Below are 17,980 nucleotides of genomic sequence, written 5' to 3'. Positions count from 1 at the left end.
AAGCCTAGGGAGGGGTGAGAAAGTGAGTGTCTGTGTGTGTGTGTGAAGAAGTCAGTAGAGAAGAAAGACACTGAAAAGGAATTAGGAAATGAGTGACAAGGGAAAAAATAGGAAAAAGAGAGACCAGGACCAACTGATTAGAAAAATACAAAGATCAGACAACAAAGGTAAAAAAAAAATTATTTTGAGATGCTAGCAATTTAAATGTCATCTTTAGGAATGTGCATTTCTTATATTTTTGTATTTTGTTCTTTCTTCAGTATTCCATTGTTCAGAGACTTTAGTTTTTCAGGCTTTCTATTTTGGTTTTATCTGCATGTTTCTGTTTCTAATTTGTAGTCTCTTAATTCTATATTAGGTAAGGATCAGTCTCTGTTTTGCCTGTGTGTGACTGAAATACAATATTTCTGCTAGTGTGTAGTTTCTCTGTAGTAATAGTAGTCCAGCTTGTTCTGTTATTCTCGTAGGTGAAGTATTAATTTTCTAGGGCCTGGTGTAGTATTTGCATTGCTGCTTTTTCATAAGGTTGCTGTTATTTGAATCCTGAGAGTCAGTGCTGTGACTGTATGGCAAGGTTCTAGATACCTCTTTCTTTGCAAGAGTTTGTGTTACTTCACAAAATAGCAGTGGAGAGTTATTTTTTTGCTGAGGTGACACCAGAATTTGAATTTTATTTTTTCATGTTAGTTGTGATTTGAATTGCCCTAGCTCTGTGCTGCACCTGTTCTGATGATTAATTATATTGTATTGTATTTATGAAGATTTCTGGTTTTCTGCAAAGATGGTTCATGAAAGAATACATTAATTTTTGTTTTCTTACATGATTGGATCTGATTGTTTTCTATACTTGTGCATTTATAAACTGCAATAAATATCAAATTCTGATTAGGAAATTTTAATGCTGGTAAGTGCTTGAAATAATTGAGGTAAATTATTTTAAAGGTTCATACATGATACATAATGGCTGTTGCAAATTACTTAAAGTTATTCTAGGGTGCAGTATATGGCATTATTTATCAGTAAGATACAACCCACCCATGTTAACCTTGTGCCCACCCAAAAAATCAGTCCTGGCTATGCCACACCCTCCTGGTGGGTAGAAGGCCAGGCATAAAGCCTAATGGCCTCTTCTTGGGAGCCATACATATAAAGCACTCAGCTTGTGGTGGTCTCAGCCTTACTTGCTCATGACGCTTACTGCCACTGGTTGAGAAGACTAAAGGATGAATGGAGTCTGCTGCCCGTATCAGTTCTGATGGAAAATTAGCTTGCAGGCCCACAGATACAATGTACCCCTGGCCCTGCGAACCCCCAAAGTTTTCTCTCATGCTATGAATCTGAGCGTATCTCCTTTTTCTTACAGATGCAAAACTTGTGGATAGACTGGATCTGCAGAAGTTTCTGGCAGAGAAGTTGCAGTTGGAAATCAACAAGACAGAGTTTAGGTATTGGGAGTAGATAATAAACTGTATGTTCTGCGGTTCAGTGACATTCAAAGGGACTTTCAGAATTAGGAAAGGGGAAGGAGGTGCTTTTAATGAGCTTTGAATAAAATTGCCATGCTATTCCATTTAGATATGTTAAAATAAAAGATAGATAAGGAACATTTGTTACCTTTTTATTGGCTAATTTGTGATGGAGGTAAATTTTGAAAACTATATCTAAATATAGTTCAACTAATCATTTCTATATTCTCAGTTAGTCTGCGTTAAATTTACCTAGATAAATAATTCTTTTTACAAGACTCCCTCTTTTCTTAATAGTGCTTCACCACCCCAGGAAAGAATGCGTCTGGATACTGCTGTCCTGCAAATACAACACCAGCTAGAGTTAGCAGAGCTGCATAAGGCTTGGAAAGAGGTGAGCGCCGAGATGCTGCTCAGTCACACACTTTCTGAGAAGAAGGCGCCAGCACTGAAAACGTTCTCTTGTTTCTATCTCGGAAGCTATCGCAGACTGTACTTGACCTAAACAAAACCCTCCAGCTAAAGGAAACTGAAATACAAGACTATCAAGCAAGGTGAGAGCCAAAGTGAAGAATTTTATGATCATGTGGTAAATTGTCATTTAAATAGCTAAAATGTTCATTGCCGAAAAACTATTGTAAAGGAGGAAACTACAAGAATGTCAGTGCCAATCGACAGTTCTGCTCTACACATGGAGAGATGGAAGATCTTCAGACACGGGGGCCAGCTCTGTGTGTGCTTGAGCACCCCCAATACTGAGCAAACTAGTTCACTCTGTCTAAGCAGGGATAATTTGTGTTGATTACAGCAACCCCCCAATTGGCTCGGATGTCATCAGAGACCAGGGAAATATGGCAGAGATACAGACCTGATTTAAAAGCATCCCCCAGTTTTCTGCCCTAATATACAACACCCTATGAGTTTCAGAAGGAGAGCTCTTTGGATTTTGATTTTTAGGTTTAATTACTTACCTTTTCAAACCTGAGCTCAAGGTGAGTTACAAATCAAGTACAATAGGCCTTTCCCTGCCAGGAGGCTTATGATCTTAGGGCCTCACTTTCTTAGATGTGGTAGGGCCAGAGCCGTAGTATGCCTAATGGCCTTGGTCATAGGCGCCGCTACCAAAAGGCACCAATGAGAGCAGTGCGGCCAACCACCGGCAGGTCCTCAGCAAAAGAAAAGCAATGCTGCCCCATCGAAATTGATGGCATGGTAAGCATGGCCTTAGTAAGTGGAAAAGCAGCGCGGCCACGCTGGCAACGCCGCTGATTCTGGCAGGGCCGCGCTGCTTTTCCATTTACTAGGGCAGCGCTTGCAACATCAACCATTTCGGCGGGGCTATGCTGCTTCAGAGGAGGAGGAGCGCCTCTGCCAGAAGTAGTTCAATGCTAGAGCTGGCTCGGCCCCATTGCCAGAAGTCATTCCCATGGCCATGGGTGCTGAAGAAGGAGAGTGCTGTTGCATCCTAGAGAGAGAGGGTGTGTGTGTGTGTGTGTGTGTGTGAACTATCCCATTTACCCTCTGCCTGCTTATCCATGACGATTGCAGGGCATCTGGAAATCAAACGTTCCAAGGAATGGACAACGGAGAATTGTGTAATATCCTTAAAGTGTTGGGTGGTGTTTAATGTTTGTTTGGAAGATTTTTATGAGTTTTTAATTATTGAATGCTATTCTATTCAATAATAGTTTTGAATTATTCTTTTTATTGGTATGGTTTTACTAATTTTTTGTTTTGTGAGGAATGGTAATGTTTCTGGGGTTTTTTTTTCCATTGTTGCAGTGCATACAGAATTTGACTTGTTGCAGTTTCCAGTTCAGTTTTTGTCTGTACATTTCTATTTTTACTGGATGGTCTCTCTATTCTGTATTTGAGGATGTATCTGTATTTTGCATGTGTAATTGAAGTGAGTTATTCCATTAGTGTGTAGTATCTATGTAGGGGTCTAAAGCAGCTTGGCTTGTTCTGTTTTCCTTTTAGGGGGGGGTGTGTATTATTATTTTAGGCCTGGTGTAATATTTGCAGTATTAATTTTCATAGGTAGGGTTGTTGCTGTTTGACTGGCTCTCTGAGGGTCCTGCCCATGCCCAAGATGCATTACAGTGGGCCTAATACCATATAGATTCCAAGCGGCTCTTGCTTTTTTGCAGGCTTTTCTGGTTGGCACCTCCGCAGTGCACGTAAATATAATATACATTTTGCAAGTGCTATTTTTACCTCAGAAGACTCTGCTTTGAATGTTCTTTTTTCCTGTAAAATCTATTATAAATGCATAATTTTTAATTGTGTATGAGGAAAGGGGGGGGGGGGGGGGGTACAAGGCTGTAAAGTTTTCCTAGGGCACCTAACACCCTTGCACTGGCCAGGGGCATTACTGTACAAACATTGAACAGAGTCTCCCGACTCGTGGCGTCGTGTGTTGTATAATGGGGGAAGGCGCAGATTGTCACTTGGCCATAGGTGCCAATTGCCTGGCTACAGCTCTGGGTAGGGCCTTACCGCACATTAAATGGCCGCAGCGTGTGGTATTTGTGTAACACCTGGGTCTCTGTTGGTTTTTAGATTTTGAATCCCAGGATTCAGTTGCAAGTACACAAATTTTAAATTTAATCTTTTAGATTTTTTTTTGGTTTTCACTTGGGGAGCAGCCCAGCATGGCTGCCAGCCCTTTCACCCAGCAGAACTCCCATGCCATTTCGGGTTCCAAAAGACTTTTTTTTGCTTTGTTTGCAGAAGGCGCACCACAGTTCAGAAGTGAGCAGGATTCAGTGGTACAGAACACACACAGACCTCCTGAGCTCTCAGGCCTGTGATTTGTAGCAGCTGAATCGGGTGAAACTACTGCACTCCCAGCTCGGCAGCTGAGCAGCTCTCACCGGTTCCCTGGATCCTAGTGGTCTCTCTTACAGAGCCCTCTTTGGAGACTATCCCTCTACATAGAAATGACGTCAGAAGAAGACCAAATGGCCCATCAAGTCTGCCCAGCAAGCTACGCACTTTATCCATTTTTTTCCCTTTTTCTCTCTCCCACCTGTTACTATTGGCTTCCAGTACCCTCCAGCCCTAATTCCCCTCCACCCCACCACCAATTTAGAGAGCAGCGCCGTATCTGCATCCAAGTGAACATCCAGCTTAATTAGGGGTAGCAACCGCTGTAACAAGCAGGCCACACCTTTACCCCATACTCTTACCCACCCCTGTTTTTATTTTTTGGTTTGTTTTTTTTGGAGATGGCAGCCCTCCATCCTTCCGCTCCGTGAAGGTGGAACACTACTCACTAGAGGTCTCGTTTCATTCACACAGGACGTACAACAGATGGCAAGATTTAAAGACCCAGCATACTTTTAAACCATAACTCCCAAATGTAAAATTTTTCAGTAAAAGGAAAGCTATGTGGGTGTTACACTTCCAATATTGTCTGGCAAAAACTTGTAATGCTAACTTTTATGCAAATAGGGAAGTTTGCCAGTTTTGCCAATGAGAGAGTTCCTGTGCTCGTGGTAAAATAATGCAGAAGATGAAAAAAAAACAAAACCCCAAAACTACAGCTAAGGAGTTGTAGTTATTTGGGTTTTGGCCTAAAATATTGTGCAAAATCAGGCAATTCTTATAGGAATTTTTCTGTTCACACCTTCCTAGCTCGAAGCCTATTAATTAGTTTTCCTATCAGGCCGTGTTTCTGGATGCTTCAGGCTGCATACAGCAGCAGTGAGAGGGAAGGCAGGCAGACATGCTCCTGATGCCAGATGGGGAACAGGAGCGTGTGGTGCCGCAGGGGGCTCAGTTAGCATCATCACTTAGAAGCCAACACAGGGCCCTTGCTGGGTCTTCCATAGGACAAGGTAATTAGGAAATACTGTTTGAGCTCTGCTGCCATTATAACTTTCTAGGAGGAGCTCATCCTGTCTCAACTGGGTTCCATGCCATTCCAGGCCTAATGAAACTACTTGAGCTTCTTGCATTTAATGGCTTCAGGCTCATTCCAAACTACTGTCCGGTGTAGTATGTGGCCTGTCCCAAGCAGCCTCTTCCAGGTCTTTGCACCAGGTGCAGTGAGTTGTGTGCTGCTACACTCATGATCACATCAAGAACTGCAGGCCTTGAAGATAGATTTCTATACAGTGGTGCAGTTCCCTAATGATTTGGGTGCTAAGGACTATAACCATGTTGCTCTCGTCCCAGCCTGTGAAAGGGAAAAGACCTACCGGAATGCAAACTCTTCCACTCTCTGTGTTCAAGTAATGTGTGATGCACACATACACATCTGTCACAGGCAGGCTGGATTCAAGTGTTTCCCCAGCAGTATAGGACTTCAGGACACAGCAGGACGGGGTCTTCTGTCTGGCCAGTGCCCTCCCCCTTGGGTTGAGCCCATAGGTTCTGTAGGCCGGCAGGACTTTCCTGGAATGAGAGCAGTCTGATTAGGCCAGGGCTGGAGACTAGGCTGGAACTGACAACAGGCAGGAGCTAGAGACAAAGTCTGGGGCTGGAGAGGGAGAGACAGGTTGGAACAGAGGGCTCATTGGGAACAGGTGCCACAGGAAGGACTGGATAGGACTAGACAAGCAAGCAACAGATTGGAAGACCCAAAGGCTTCAAGGCAGGGCAAGTGGGCCAAGGAGGCTGAAGAACAAGGCAGGAAGGCCAAGGAGGCCATAGGACAAAATAAAGCAAAAAGGCCACAAGGGCCATGAAGTAACAAGGCAGATGGGCCAAATCAGAGAGCCAAGGTGACTCGAGGCACAGAGTTGTGAGAGAGGCTGGGCTTGCTGAGTCATGTGGGCATCAAGGCAATGCTAGGGTGGGTGTGAGCATGGCTCAGTGAGGGCCTCTGCTGGTGGAAGGGCTGCCTAGCAGCCAGAATCTTTACAATATCCCCAGTGTGATGGCGAGTTTCCCAGGAGCCACCTATGATCCTTGTATTCTGTGGCAATTGGCACTTTTTTGACAGTTTGAGGATGGGAAGGTAAATCCTTTACCATTTATTTCCTTGCTTTCTCTGGTTTTTTTTGTTTTGTTTTTTTTTTATTTAAACTTTATTTTCATTAGACATCTTCATGAAATAACAGGAAAATGTTATACACTTGAAAAACAAAATCATATAATATGTAATAATATCGTTAATCTCTGTTTAATGCGTTTCGGGGATATGAATGGAAAAAAAGTGAAAACCAAAGAACTGTGCCAAGTGGCACTATCTGTCTGCATCCTCTTCATTGCTTTACCCTGTTACACGTCTTTGCTAGTTGTGACTGGAGGTGTTTGAGAGAGGCCACAGAGCACACGTGTTGGGGAGGCAGCCTTTCAGGCCTTACCGCTGAGTATCCCGCTGTGTTCTTGATACTAAACATGTGCCTTCGTATTCTATATCTGAATCTCTGTTGCATTGTAGGTGGATCTTTATTACATGGTAAGCTCTATGGAGAATGAATTTTCAAGTAGGTTCTGCACTGAGCTGCCCAAGCAGATTGGCAACACAAGACGTGAGAAGTACTAGCGATATTAGAAGGCACAGGGACTTTCCACATGAACTGTGTGTAGATTTCAAGACTACCTGACAGGATTACAAAAGTAAGGTCAGGTTGCAGTCTGTATCACTTACTAACACTTACTGCTAGGATACAGCTGGTATCCTAGCAGTAAGTGTTAGTGCATGTGACTGCTCTTTCAATATGTGCTCTGTGTGATGTCTTTTCAGTCACCGTTAACACTTGTTAGGGATGTATTTGGGTTGCCATCTCACCCCAAGTCAGCTTACTCGGTAAAACCACTCCAGGTTTTGCCCCATTGCATGCTAGCACCTGAAGTTCTTTGTCTCATGGATGTAATCTGAACTACAACTCAGGTATGACATGTAGATAACGTAGCACCACTAATTATATAGTAACTAATGATATTGGAACTTCCAACTATATAGCACACAGCATTTATGAATTTATAAATTACTCAGGCTAGGGTCAGAGTTGATTTAATCAGTACAAGGACTTATTCAGTTTGTCTAGCTTTAGAGATTTTACTGATATTTTTTTTTCAGTTAATATGTGGCGCTCCCTTGGATTGGCTGCTAGATGTCACTAGGTCCCTGCATAGAATCAATCATCGGTGAGCCTTCCATCTGTCTCAGCAGTGACTGGTTGCCTGCTCATATTTAGTCCAGCCATTTTAGGAATCGGTGAAGACCTTTTTGAGTTAGCATTAGACCTGTGAGGATGCAAGGTTTTCCATTCCATGAGGCCTCTTAGCCTCAGCATGAGCTTTATTTTTGAAGAGGTTCCTCTCTGTGCACACCCTGCCAGAAGGTTGTCTTGTATTTAGTTGCAGTGAGAGAGATTTTTGCTGGATTTCCTTTGGGGCAAAAGGGCTCTCAATCCAGAGGACTGAAGACCCATGAGCCCACTCTACACCCTAGAGTGAGGCAAGCACCACTGACAGATCCTTCTGATTGAGATTTTTGATGGCCAAGATGTATTCAGAGTTCTTCAGAAGGGACACCTGCTTAAACCTTGCACCCTTTGGAGAAGGTTTCCCCTAGACACAAAGGACAAGGACCAAAGACCTGTGAGCCTTAATCTACCCTCTAGATGGGGCAAGCAGCAGTCACCGAGAGATTTTTCTGATGCAAGTATTCGGATTTGTTTGTGGGGAGGTTTTCTGACTCTCCCTCTCCACAGGGTTCCAGGGCTAACATAGCCTGGTTCCCATGTTCTAAGATTTTTCCTGCCAGAGAGGTCTTCAGTAATATCACCGAGGAGAAGGACCAAGATTCTGGAGTTCCCAATCGGATTGCCAATCCATGGGAACAGGACAGGCTGGGTGATTGTGAAAAAATTGGATTCAGATAGGACTTTTCGTGTTTAAGGGGACTCCTCCAGTAGGATTCCTGTTTGGCCCACTGGGAAAGCTTTGTGCACTTTAAAAATCACCATGGGGAGCTTTGCCCAGATACCTGAGAGATAAGGGACACCTCCCCAGAGGAAAAACCACCTTTATATATCAGTCAACTGTAATTTCATCTTTATTAAGAAATGGACTTAAAATAAATGTTTACTGATTCTGTAATAAGAACATAAGAAATTGCCATGCTGGGTCAGATCAAGGGTCCATCAAATCCAGCATCCTGTTTCCATCAGAGGCCAAACCAGGGCACAAGAACCTGGCAATTATCCAAATACTAAGAAGATCCCATGCTACTGATGCAATTAATAGCAGTGGCTATTCCCTAAGTAAACTTGATCAATAGCCATTAATGGACTTCTCCTCCAAGAACTTACCCAAACCTTTTTTGAACCCAGCTACACTAACTGCACTAACCACATCCTCTGGCAACAAATTCCAGAGCTTTATTGTGCATTGAGTGAAAAAGAATTTTCTCCGAATAGTCTTAAATGTGCTACTTGCTAACTTCATGGAATGCCCCCTAGTCCTTTTATTATTCGAAAGTGTAAATAAACGAATCACATCGGTATATAAAAGCCATTAAATAAATAAATAAATAAACATCTACTCGTTCAAGACCTCTCATGATCTTAAAGAACTCTATCATATCCCCCCTCGGCCGTCTCTTCTCCAAGCTGAACAGCCCTAACCTCTTCAGCCTTTCCTTATAGGAGAGCTGTTCCATCCCCTTTATCATTTTGGTTGCCCCTCTCTGTACCTTCTTCATCGCAACTATATCTTTTTTGAGATGCGGCGACCAGAATTGTACACAGTATTCAAGGTGTGGTCTCACCATGGAGTGATTATAGAGGCATTATGACATTTTCCGTTTTATTAACCATTCCCTTCCTAATAATTCCTAACATTGTTTTGCTTTTTTGACTGCTGCAGCACACTGAGCCGACGATTTTAAAGTATTATCCACTATGATGCTTAGATCGTTTTCCTGGGTGGTAGCTCCTAATATGGAAGCTAACATCGTGTAACTACAGCAAGGGTTATTTTTCCCTATATGCAACACCTTGCACTTGTCCATATTACATTTCATCTGCCATTTGGATGCCCAATCTTCCAGTTTTGCAAGGTCCTCCTGTAATGTATCACAGTCTGCTTTTGATTTAACTACTCTGAATAATTTTGTATCATCCGCAAATTTGATAACATCACTTGTCGTATTCCTTTCCAGATCATTCATATATATATATATATATATATATATATATAGCACTCCACTGTTTATCCTTTTTTCCACTGAGAAAATTGACCATTTAATCCTACTCTCTGTTTCTTGTCTTTTAACCAGTTTGTAATCCACGAAAGGACATCACCTCCTATCCCATGACTTTTTAGTTTTTGTAGAAGCCTCTCATGAGGGACTTTGTCAAACGCTTTCTGAAAATCCAAATACACTACATCTACCTGTTCACCTTTATCCACATGTTTATTAACCCCTTCAAAAAAATGAAGCAGATTTGTTAGGCAAGACTTCCCTTGGGTAAATCCATGTTGACTGTGTTCCATTAAATCATGTCTTTCTATATGCTCTATGATTTTGATCTTGAGAATATTTCTACTATTTTTCCCAGCACTGAAGTTAGGCTCACTGGTCTATAGTTACCCGGATCTCCCCTGGAGCCTCTTTTAAATATTGGAGTTACATTGGCCACCCTCCAGTCTTCAGGTACAATGGATGATTTTAATGATAGGTTACATATTTTAACTAATAGATCAGAAATTTCATTTTTTAGTTCCTTCAGAACCCTAGGATGCATACCATCCGGTCCAGGTGATTTGCTACTCTTTAGTTTGTCAATCTGGCCTACTACATCTTCCAGGTTCCCAGTGATTTTGTTCAGTTCGTCTGACTCATCATCCCTGAAAACCATCTCCAGAACTGGTATCTCCCCAACATTCTCATTAAATGAATTCTTTGCTTCTGTGTTTACTAGTCTTTCTGCAATGACCTTATCTTCCCTAAGAGCCCCTTTAACCCCTCGGTCATCTAATGGTCCAACCGACTCCCTCACAGGTTTCTTACATAGAAATGACGGCAGAAGAAGACCAAACGTCCCATCCAGTCTGCCCAGCAAGTTTCACACTTTTTTCTTTTTCTTTTCTCATACTTATCTGTTACTCTTGGCTCTTAGTAACCTTTTGGTTCTATTTCCCTTCCACCCCCACCATTAATGTAGAGAGCAGTGTTGGAACTGCATCTACGTGAAATATCATCTAGCTTAATTAGTTAGGAGTAGTAACCACCGCAGTAAGCAAGCTACACCCATGCTTATTTGTTTACCCAGACTATGTAATTCAGTCCTTGTTGGTTGTTGTCTGTGTATAGATCCACTTTACTTCATTCCCCCTGCCGTTGAAGCAGGGTGTTATGCTGGATATGCATTGAAAGTGAAGTATCAGACTTTCTTCCCTACCATTGCTTTGGATATATTTTAAAAAGTTTTTATTATGAGTTTTTGCCTCTATGGCCAACTTCTTTTCAAATTCTCTCTTCGCCTGTCTTAAAGAAAATGCCATACTGGGTCAGACCAAGGGTCCATCAAGCCCAGCATCCTGTTTCCAACAGTGGCCAATCCAGGCCATAAGAACCTGGCAAGTACCCAAAAACTAAGTCTTATCAATGTTTTACACTTAACTTGACAATGCTTATGTTTTATCCTATTTTCTTCAGATGGATCCTTCTTCCAATTTTTGAAGAATGTTTGGTTTTTTTGGCTAAAATAGCCTCTTTCACCTCACCTTTTAACCATGACTGTAATCATTTTGCTTTCCTTCCACCTTTCTTAATGCGTGGAATACATATGGACTGTGTCTCTAGAATTGTATTTTTAAACAATGTCCAAGCCTGTTGAACACTTTAACCTTTGCAGCTGCACCTTTCAGTTTTTTTTTCTAACTATTTTCCTCATTTTATCAAAGTTTCCTTTTCTTCAATAATTAAACTCCTAGTGCCTTGTCCTGACTGGTTTTGTCCCAGCATCTTATGCCCTGAGGTACAGCAGCTAACATAACACAGGGAGAAACACAACTTATCCATTTAGTGTTTGTGTGTGTATGAGAGAGGAGGGAGCATGAGAATGTGTGAGAGTGGGTGGGGCATATGTGAGAGCTTCTCCCCACAAAAAGAATCTACCCTTGGGACAGAGAGTTGTTTGGGAGGAGTGCTAATTGGATGCATGCCCCAAAGAGTAGGAATAAGCTTGTGCACCCTTGGGACTTAAAACCTTCCCTGTAGGAAGGTCAGGATGTGCAGGTCAGGATGCAAATATGTCTGGTCAACATATGTATGCTCAAAGTACTGGCAGAGCTGCAGGCAGGCTCAGGTATCTGATCCTGAAGGAGTTCATTGGTCTCAGTGGGAGCCCTTTGATGGCTGATTCCCTAATGGACTTTTGAAGGCTCAATCTTGATTCACACAGTTTTTTATAACAGTGAATTTGCATAATGCATGCACAGTCAATGCATCAGGATGAAGGCTAAGCATAGCTCTCTGATTAGGAGTTTCACCCTTTGTTTTTATATAAGAATGTATGTTCTCTACTGACATAGTTTCAAAATGTCATTAGAGAAAAGTGTCCCCCAATCAGTATCAAAGGTCTTTGCTTCAGGTGGAGCTAAGTTAGAAAAACTGGCACCCATCACTTATAGAATAATGTAGAAAAATGTAGACTTGCAGAAGGAATGAGTCTCAGCACTTATAGAATAATGGCCATAATGCTTTGTTGCCCGTCTGCCATTTTATTTCGTTCAGAAAGAATACTTAGAAAATGTTGGTCTGAATTATCAACCTGGGGTTTGGCTAAAGTGTTTAGAGGTTTTTGGGTTTTTAATGATGATGTAACAATTGTTCTCTGTGTGCGTGTGTAGCTTTTTCTTTTCTTTCAGTGATCATAGGGGAAGTTTTAAACTCTCTCAAAGTTTCTTGGGTCAGCCTTGAACTATATTGTTAAGGTTACACCAAACATTTTAAGCTACTGCCCCTTCTGAACTTCCTACTGGATGGGATTCTTCCAGTGGCACATGGCATGGTGTGATGGTAGCTGTCACCATTGGAGGACTATTATATTATACTCAAGCAATGCTCTTCATCAATAAATGCAATAACATCAAATATAGACCATCATAATAGGCATCATTAGAGGAAAGGTGATCAAACACTTTAACTATCTTCCACCTTATATATAATCCTAGGACTATAGAGTTCGAAACAAGGGCCCGTGTTTGGCTGAGAAGAGACGGGCATTTCTTGAAAGATTGTTTCATGTGGCTATTTGGCATTTTTCCTGCTATGTGTGGCAAATCATAAGATAAGTTCTCTTATTTATTTATTTTATTTATTTAGGTTTTTTATATACCGGCATTCAAGATAAGTCACATCATGCTGGTTCACATAAAACAGGAGTGCAATATAAACTTAAACTTGAACAATAGTGCGGAAAAGGCAGTTACATGTAACAGGGATAATAGAACTTGGCGTAAGAAGGAAAAGAAAATACAAGATTAGTTACATAAGGCTAACGAACGTTGTTAGAGGTAGATAACAGTGATATTGATGGTGATGAGTGTTGATTGTTAGGAGTTAAATCACATTGGAGTTAGGAAATGCCTGATTGAACAGCCAGGTCTTGAGTATTGGACTATTCAATTCATAAGATACATTTTAATTGCAAAAACCCCTCAATATTTAGTATACATCTTTAGACCAATGATTATATATAAGATGGAAGATAGTATTTGGTTACATTTTCTCTGACACCTATTATGAAGGTGTATCTGATTTTATTGCATTTATTGATGATGATGAGGAGGATTTGAGTATAATATTTGTTCTATCCACTCATGAGTTTACATTGGGGGAAAAGTGTCTTGTTCTGTGCAATAATCATTGGAGGACTGTCAGCCTAACTAAATTGAATACGTGGTGTTTAAGATTTTGAAAAAACTTCAACGCTGTGCATATCAATATTTACTTATGAATTTAAGGACCATCATACCACCCCAGTGCTCACAAGTCAGACTTGCATTTTATGCACTTCATTAGGGTCACTTTTAATCAATTGGTCCACATGGCTCAGTTCAATTTTTATGGATTTTTTCGTTATAAGTTTAAAAAGAAACAACTTCCCTTATTCATCCGTTGTCGGGGTCATTCATCCCGTAGCTGTCGGGGGTATTCGTCGGACGCGCACGTTTCGCCACACTAGCTGCTTCAGAGACGTGTATTCAGACTCTCCTGATCCAGCACTCCCCTTATTTTAGCGGGGATACAAACAGATCTTTAGGTAATCGTAAATTCTTACAAAGGAAGGAACTTCAATGGTGTTAGAGGTCCATCAAATTTTTCGGACCCAACGCCATCTCCACCGCTAAGAACTTTAAGCGGGGAGATGGCGTTGGGTCCGAAAAATTTGATGGACCTCTAACACCATTGAAGTTCCTTCCTTTGTAAGAATTTACGATTACCTAAAGATCTGTTTGTATCCCCGCTAAAATAAGGGGAGTGCTGGATCAGGAGAGTCTGAATACACGTCTCTGAAGCAGCTTGTGTGGCGAAACGCGTGCGTCGGACGAATACCCCCGACAGCTACGGGATGAATGACCCAGACAACGGATGAATAAGGGAAGTTGTTTCTTTTTAAACTTATAACGAAAAAATCCATAAAAATTGAACTGAGCCATGTGGACCAATTGATTAAAAGTGACCCTAATGAAGTGCATAAAATGCAAGTCTGACTTGTGAGCACTGGGGTGGTATGATGGTCCTTAAATTCATAAGTAAATATTGATATGCACAGCGTTGAAGTTTTTTCAAAATCTTAAACACCACGTATTCAATTTAGTTTACTGTACTTGTGGGTTTACCCATTAAGAGATCTTTTGTATTAGGACTGTCAGCCTCCCATGACATCTCTGAAAACAGCATTGAAAAAGACATCTCCCCAATGTCTCCCTCTTCAATGATACTCTCCTGTTCCTCAGCCTTTCTCTTGCTGGTCCTCTCCAGTGGCCTTCAATTCGGTAAACTCCCAGCCTTTCAATTTCCTTGGTTTTTATTTTGCAGCTGCATTGCATAATATCCTGACTGCCTTGTGGGGCCAATAGAAGCAGCAGCCTGCCCCTTGATTGCCAGCCTCAGGAGGCCAATCGGAAGGAGCAGAAGGAGGCTTCATCACTGCAACTTGGGGGACTGGGAGAGGAAACATGGGTGCAAGGCTGGTAGAGACTTTGGAGGGGATTGTGAGTGCTAGGGCCCAGGGCAAGACTATTTGGTTCATCATCCCTCTAACTTAACTACTGGTGGCAGCTCCAGCACTGTGCTCCTTGCTGCCGGCGGCAGTGGCTCCAGCACTGTGCTCCTTCCTGCCGGCGGCAGTGGCTCCAGCACTGTGCTCCCTTCTTTGGTGATATTGGCTCTGGTACAGCACCACTCTGGACCTCAGGCTGGCAGGATTTTGGCACTCTCTAGATGACCGCCTAGTTTTCCTAAAGGAAACACTAGCCCTGGTGGGTGTGAAACTGTTGGGGAGCAAAACGTTATTGGGGATAGGGTGGGCTTCTGGGGTTCAGCTCTAGTTGTTTAATTTGCTTCTGAAATGGGAAGAATTTGATTTTTATTTTTTTTTGTCATTTGTGGAAAACGTGCGTTTCTGAATATTTCTATTTTTTTACAGTCAGGAAAAATGCCTTCAGCGTTTTTTGGCTGAAGACCATGCCGCCCAAAGAGCTGCTCATAATTGACAAACTTTCTTGATAAGCATTTCATTTTCATCATGTGAAAACCCGTGGGCACGTAAGCCGCTGTCTGTGCTGCTGCCGCCTGGATGAGTTGCCACTTCCTGGATGGGCAATTCTCACATCTCCTGCTGCTTCTTTGCTGAGTTCTCTCCTCATCTGTGCTCGCTTTGCTCTTGACCTCTCCTGTCTTTCTCCACCCTCCTCACACTCCCATGCTCCCTGACTCTGCGCCTCTTCTGCTGCATCCTGATACTTTTAGTCCCACTTACCACTCTAGCCACCCTCCTCCATGGACCTCTTTCAGCTTGCCCTTCTAACCTGTCCCTCCTCTCACCCCACACACACCTATCACACTGTCACTCGCCTGGCACTCGTCATCCTGACTCCTTGCATGGACACCCAGATAAAGAGTGATCTAACACACAGATATAGACAACTGGAAAGTTAAACCAGAGGTTAACAGTTACACTCGGGCAATCTATTAATATTAATTAAGATTTGCTATACTGGGACAGACCAAAGGTCCATCAAGCCCAGTATCCTCTTTCCAGCAGTGGCCAATCCAGATCACAAGTACCTGGCAGGATCCCAAAAAGACAGGTAGATTCCGTAGTGTGTGGACCTTTCTTCCAGGAGCTTGTCCAAACCTTTTATAAATGCAGATACACTAACAGCTTTCACCACATCCTCTGACAATGAATTCCAGAGCTTAATTATGTGAGTAAGAAATTTTTTTTATTAGTTTTAAATGTGCAAAGTAAATGCAAACCCATGTCCCTTGGGGCCAGGGGCTCATCTCTCTGCTGTGTGTGCTGTATGCAAGAATAACAGATTAGTGCTGGGATCTCTCTCAGCTTATTGCATCCTTCTCTTGTTCAGTGTCCTAATGTGATATTTGTGTACCCTGGCTTTGTAGTAACAGCATTAGAGGAGAGGGAACTGGTTGCAGAATTCAGATTCTTGAATAATTTCCCCTAGTCTTATACAACTCTTCTCCTGGCTTCTGTATCCAGGGTCTCCAGGTCCTCACAGGAAACTCTTTGTCTAATGAAGAGATGCTTGGAGCAAGAGAGCGCTCTGGAGAAGCTGGAGCAGAGCCATCAGCTACTGGGAAATGAGCATGATGCCCTCCAGCTGACATTCACCGCTCTGGAGGAGCGATTGCATAGGATTGAGTCTGAGAACCAGAAACTCGTGACACGCTGGATGGAGGAGAAAGCCCTGGAAGCAGACAGACTGAATCGCTGCAATGAACAAGAGGAGAGGTAAGAAATATGACACAGAGAGAAAAGGCTACAGCCAAACCTACTAAACTCCTTTAAATGACTATCTTCTTACTATATTACTTATCCAACGTTTGAAAATAGATCTACATATTTGTGATGCCCTCACCTTCCTAGTGATCCTTTTCTGTCAAAACACAGATGGAGCTTCTGCTACCTATTCCTCACTGCAGGACTCTGGACTCAAATTTCTGGGAAACTCAGGAAAAAAATCTTCCCAGCTTGCTCTTAGTCACCAGATAACTCTTAGACTGTTGAAGACATATTAATCTTCAGCCACAGCATCCTATAACTACTCTGCACCTCTCGCGTCTCTGTGCAGCTCAGCCAGGCTATCCGAGCTGCTTCACAGTCTTTGAGGCTGTGTCAGCTCTGCCTCACTGTAACTTTTCTCATAAGTATTATCAGTCAGTTCACTGTGTCGCAGATCAAATGTCTCTCATAGCTCCTTAATCAAGCGGACAAACCCACAAACCGAGAAGGAGGAAAATGGAAAATAAGCATCTCTCTAGTGTCTCTGCCCCACTGGGCTATGCTGCCTTACCTTCCACGTGGGGGGAGGAACTTTTAGCCAAAACCTTGACTGCAAAGTCTCTCTTAATCTCTCTTTGCCAGACAGTTGCAGTGTGAGGGTGGGACACTGCAAAACTTGTCTAAACTTCTAGGAGTAAGGTTTCACTTATCTCCCCTCAGTAACCTTCTTTCAGGGTCTTACCTCCTGGTAACCCTGCTTTCAGTAGGCTTCCTGGCCTGTCTCGCGTGCGCACCCTTCTCCGGTCTCTTCTTTGTGGTCGTTCTAAGGGATTAAACCACACTTCCTTGTGGCCTTTTATAGCCCTACCTGCCCGTCTGTCCACGATTCCACCCTCAGTTGGTGCAAGAGCATTTGGCGCCCTAGGCAAACTTTGTCCTGCACCCTCCGCACCTCCACCTACTGGTGGCAGCTCCAGCACAGCACTCCCTTTTTTTTGGCAGTATTGACTCTCGCTCTGAGCCTTGTGCTGGAGGGAGTTTGCTGCCCCTAAAAGTTTGGCGCTCTAGGCAACTGCCTAGTTTGCCGAATGGACGCACTGTCAGTGCTCCCTCTTAGGTCCCAACCCCAAAGCCTGCTGGGATGTGTAGTTCCTTTCTCCTTCACTGTACTCTGCATTGAGGGTTTCTCTCTTCCTGCTGCACTCTGGGCTCGTGCCGTGATGTCCCCGTCACAGTATTCTGTATGCAGTGATAAAGCTATCAGTCAAGACTGCTTGTACGTATACTTTCTTGGGGAGTTTTTGAAACTTCAGCCTGTGGGTATGCAGTTACCTAGAAACATGAAAATATTATGACAGAAAAGTACCAAATGGCCTATCTAATTGCCCATTCACTCTAACTACTCTGCTCTAAAACCCTCCCTACTCCTTCCTTGGAGATCCTTTATGCTTATCCCTTGCTTTCTTGAATTCAGATGCTGTCCTTGCTTTCACTGGCGGCAGTTCCATGCATCCAGAACCCTCTCTAGAAAGAAATATTTCCTTACATTACATAGTAACATACTAAATGACA

At 42.7% G+C, this 17,980-nt stretch overlaps 1 protein-coding gene across 1 annotated transcript in view; it reads left to right on the top strand.

Moving 5' to 3' along the window:
- The window catches only part of LOC115074071 (autophagy-related protein 16-like), an 83,042-nt gene that overhangs the window by 55,591 nt on the left and 9,471 nt on the right, over positions 1-17,980 (top strand). The window contains exons 3-6 of the mRNA XM_029573185.1: positions 1,364-1,445; positions 1,764-1,860; positions 1,947-2,020; positions 16,166-16,417. Of these exons, the coding sequence (XP_029429045.1) occupies positions 1,364-1,445; positions 1,764-1,860; positions 1,947-2,020; positions 16,166-16,417 (505 nt within the window). The remainder of the gene's footprint in view (positions 1-1,363; positions 1,446-1,763; positions 1,861-1,946; positions 2,021-16,165; positions 16,418-17,980) is intronic.

This window comes from Rhinatrema bivittatum, chromosome 12, assembly GCF_901001135.1.
Source record: "Rhinatrema bivittatum chromosome 12, aRhiBiv1.1, whole genome shotgun sequence".
Classification (NCBI taxonomy): Eukaryota; Metazoa; Chordata; class Amphibia; order Gymnophiona; family Rhinatrematidae; genus Rhinatrema; species Rhinatrema bivittatum.
Note: the sequence above shows the minus strand (reverse complement) of the source record. Positions and strands in the feature narration are given on the sequence as shown.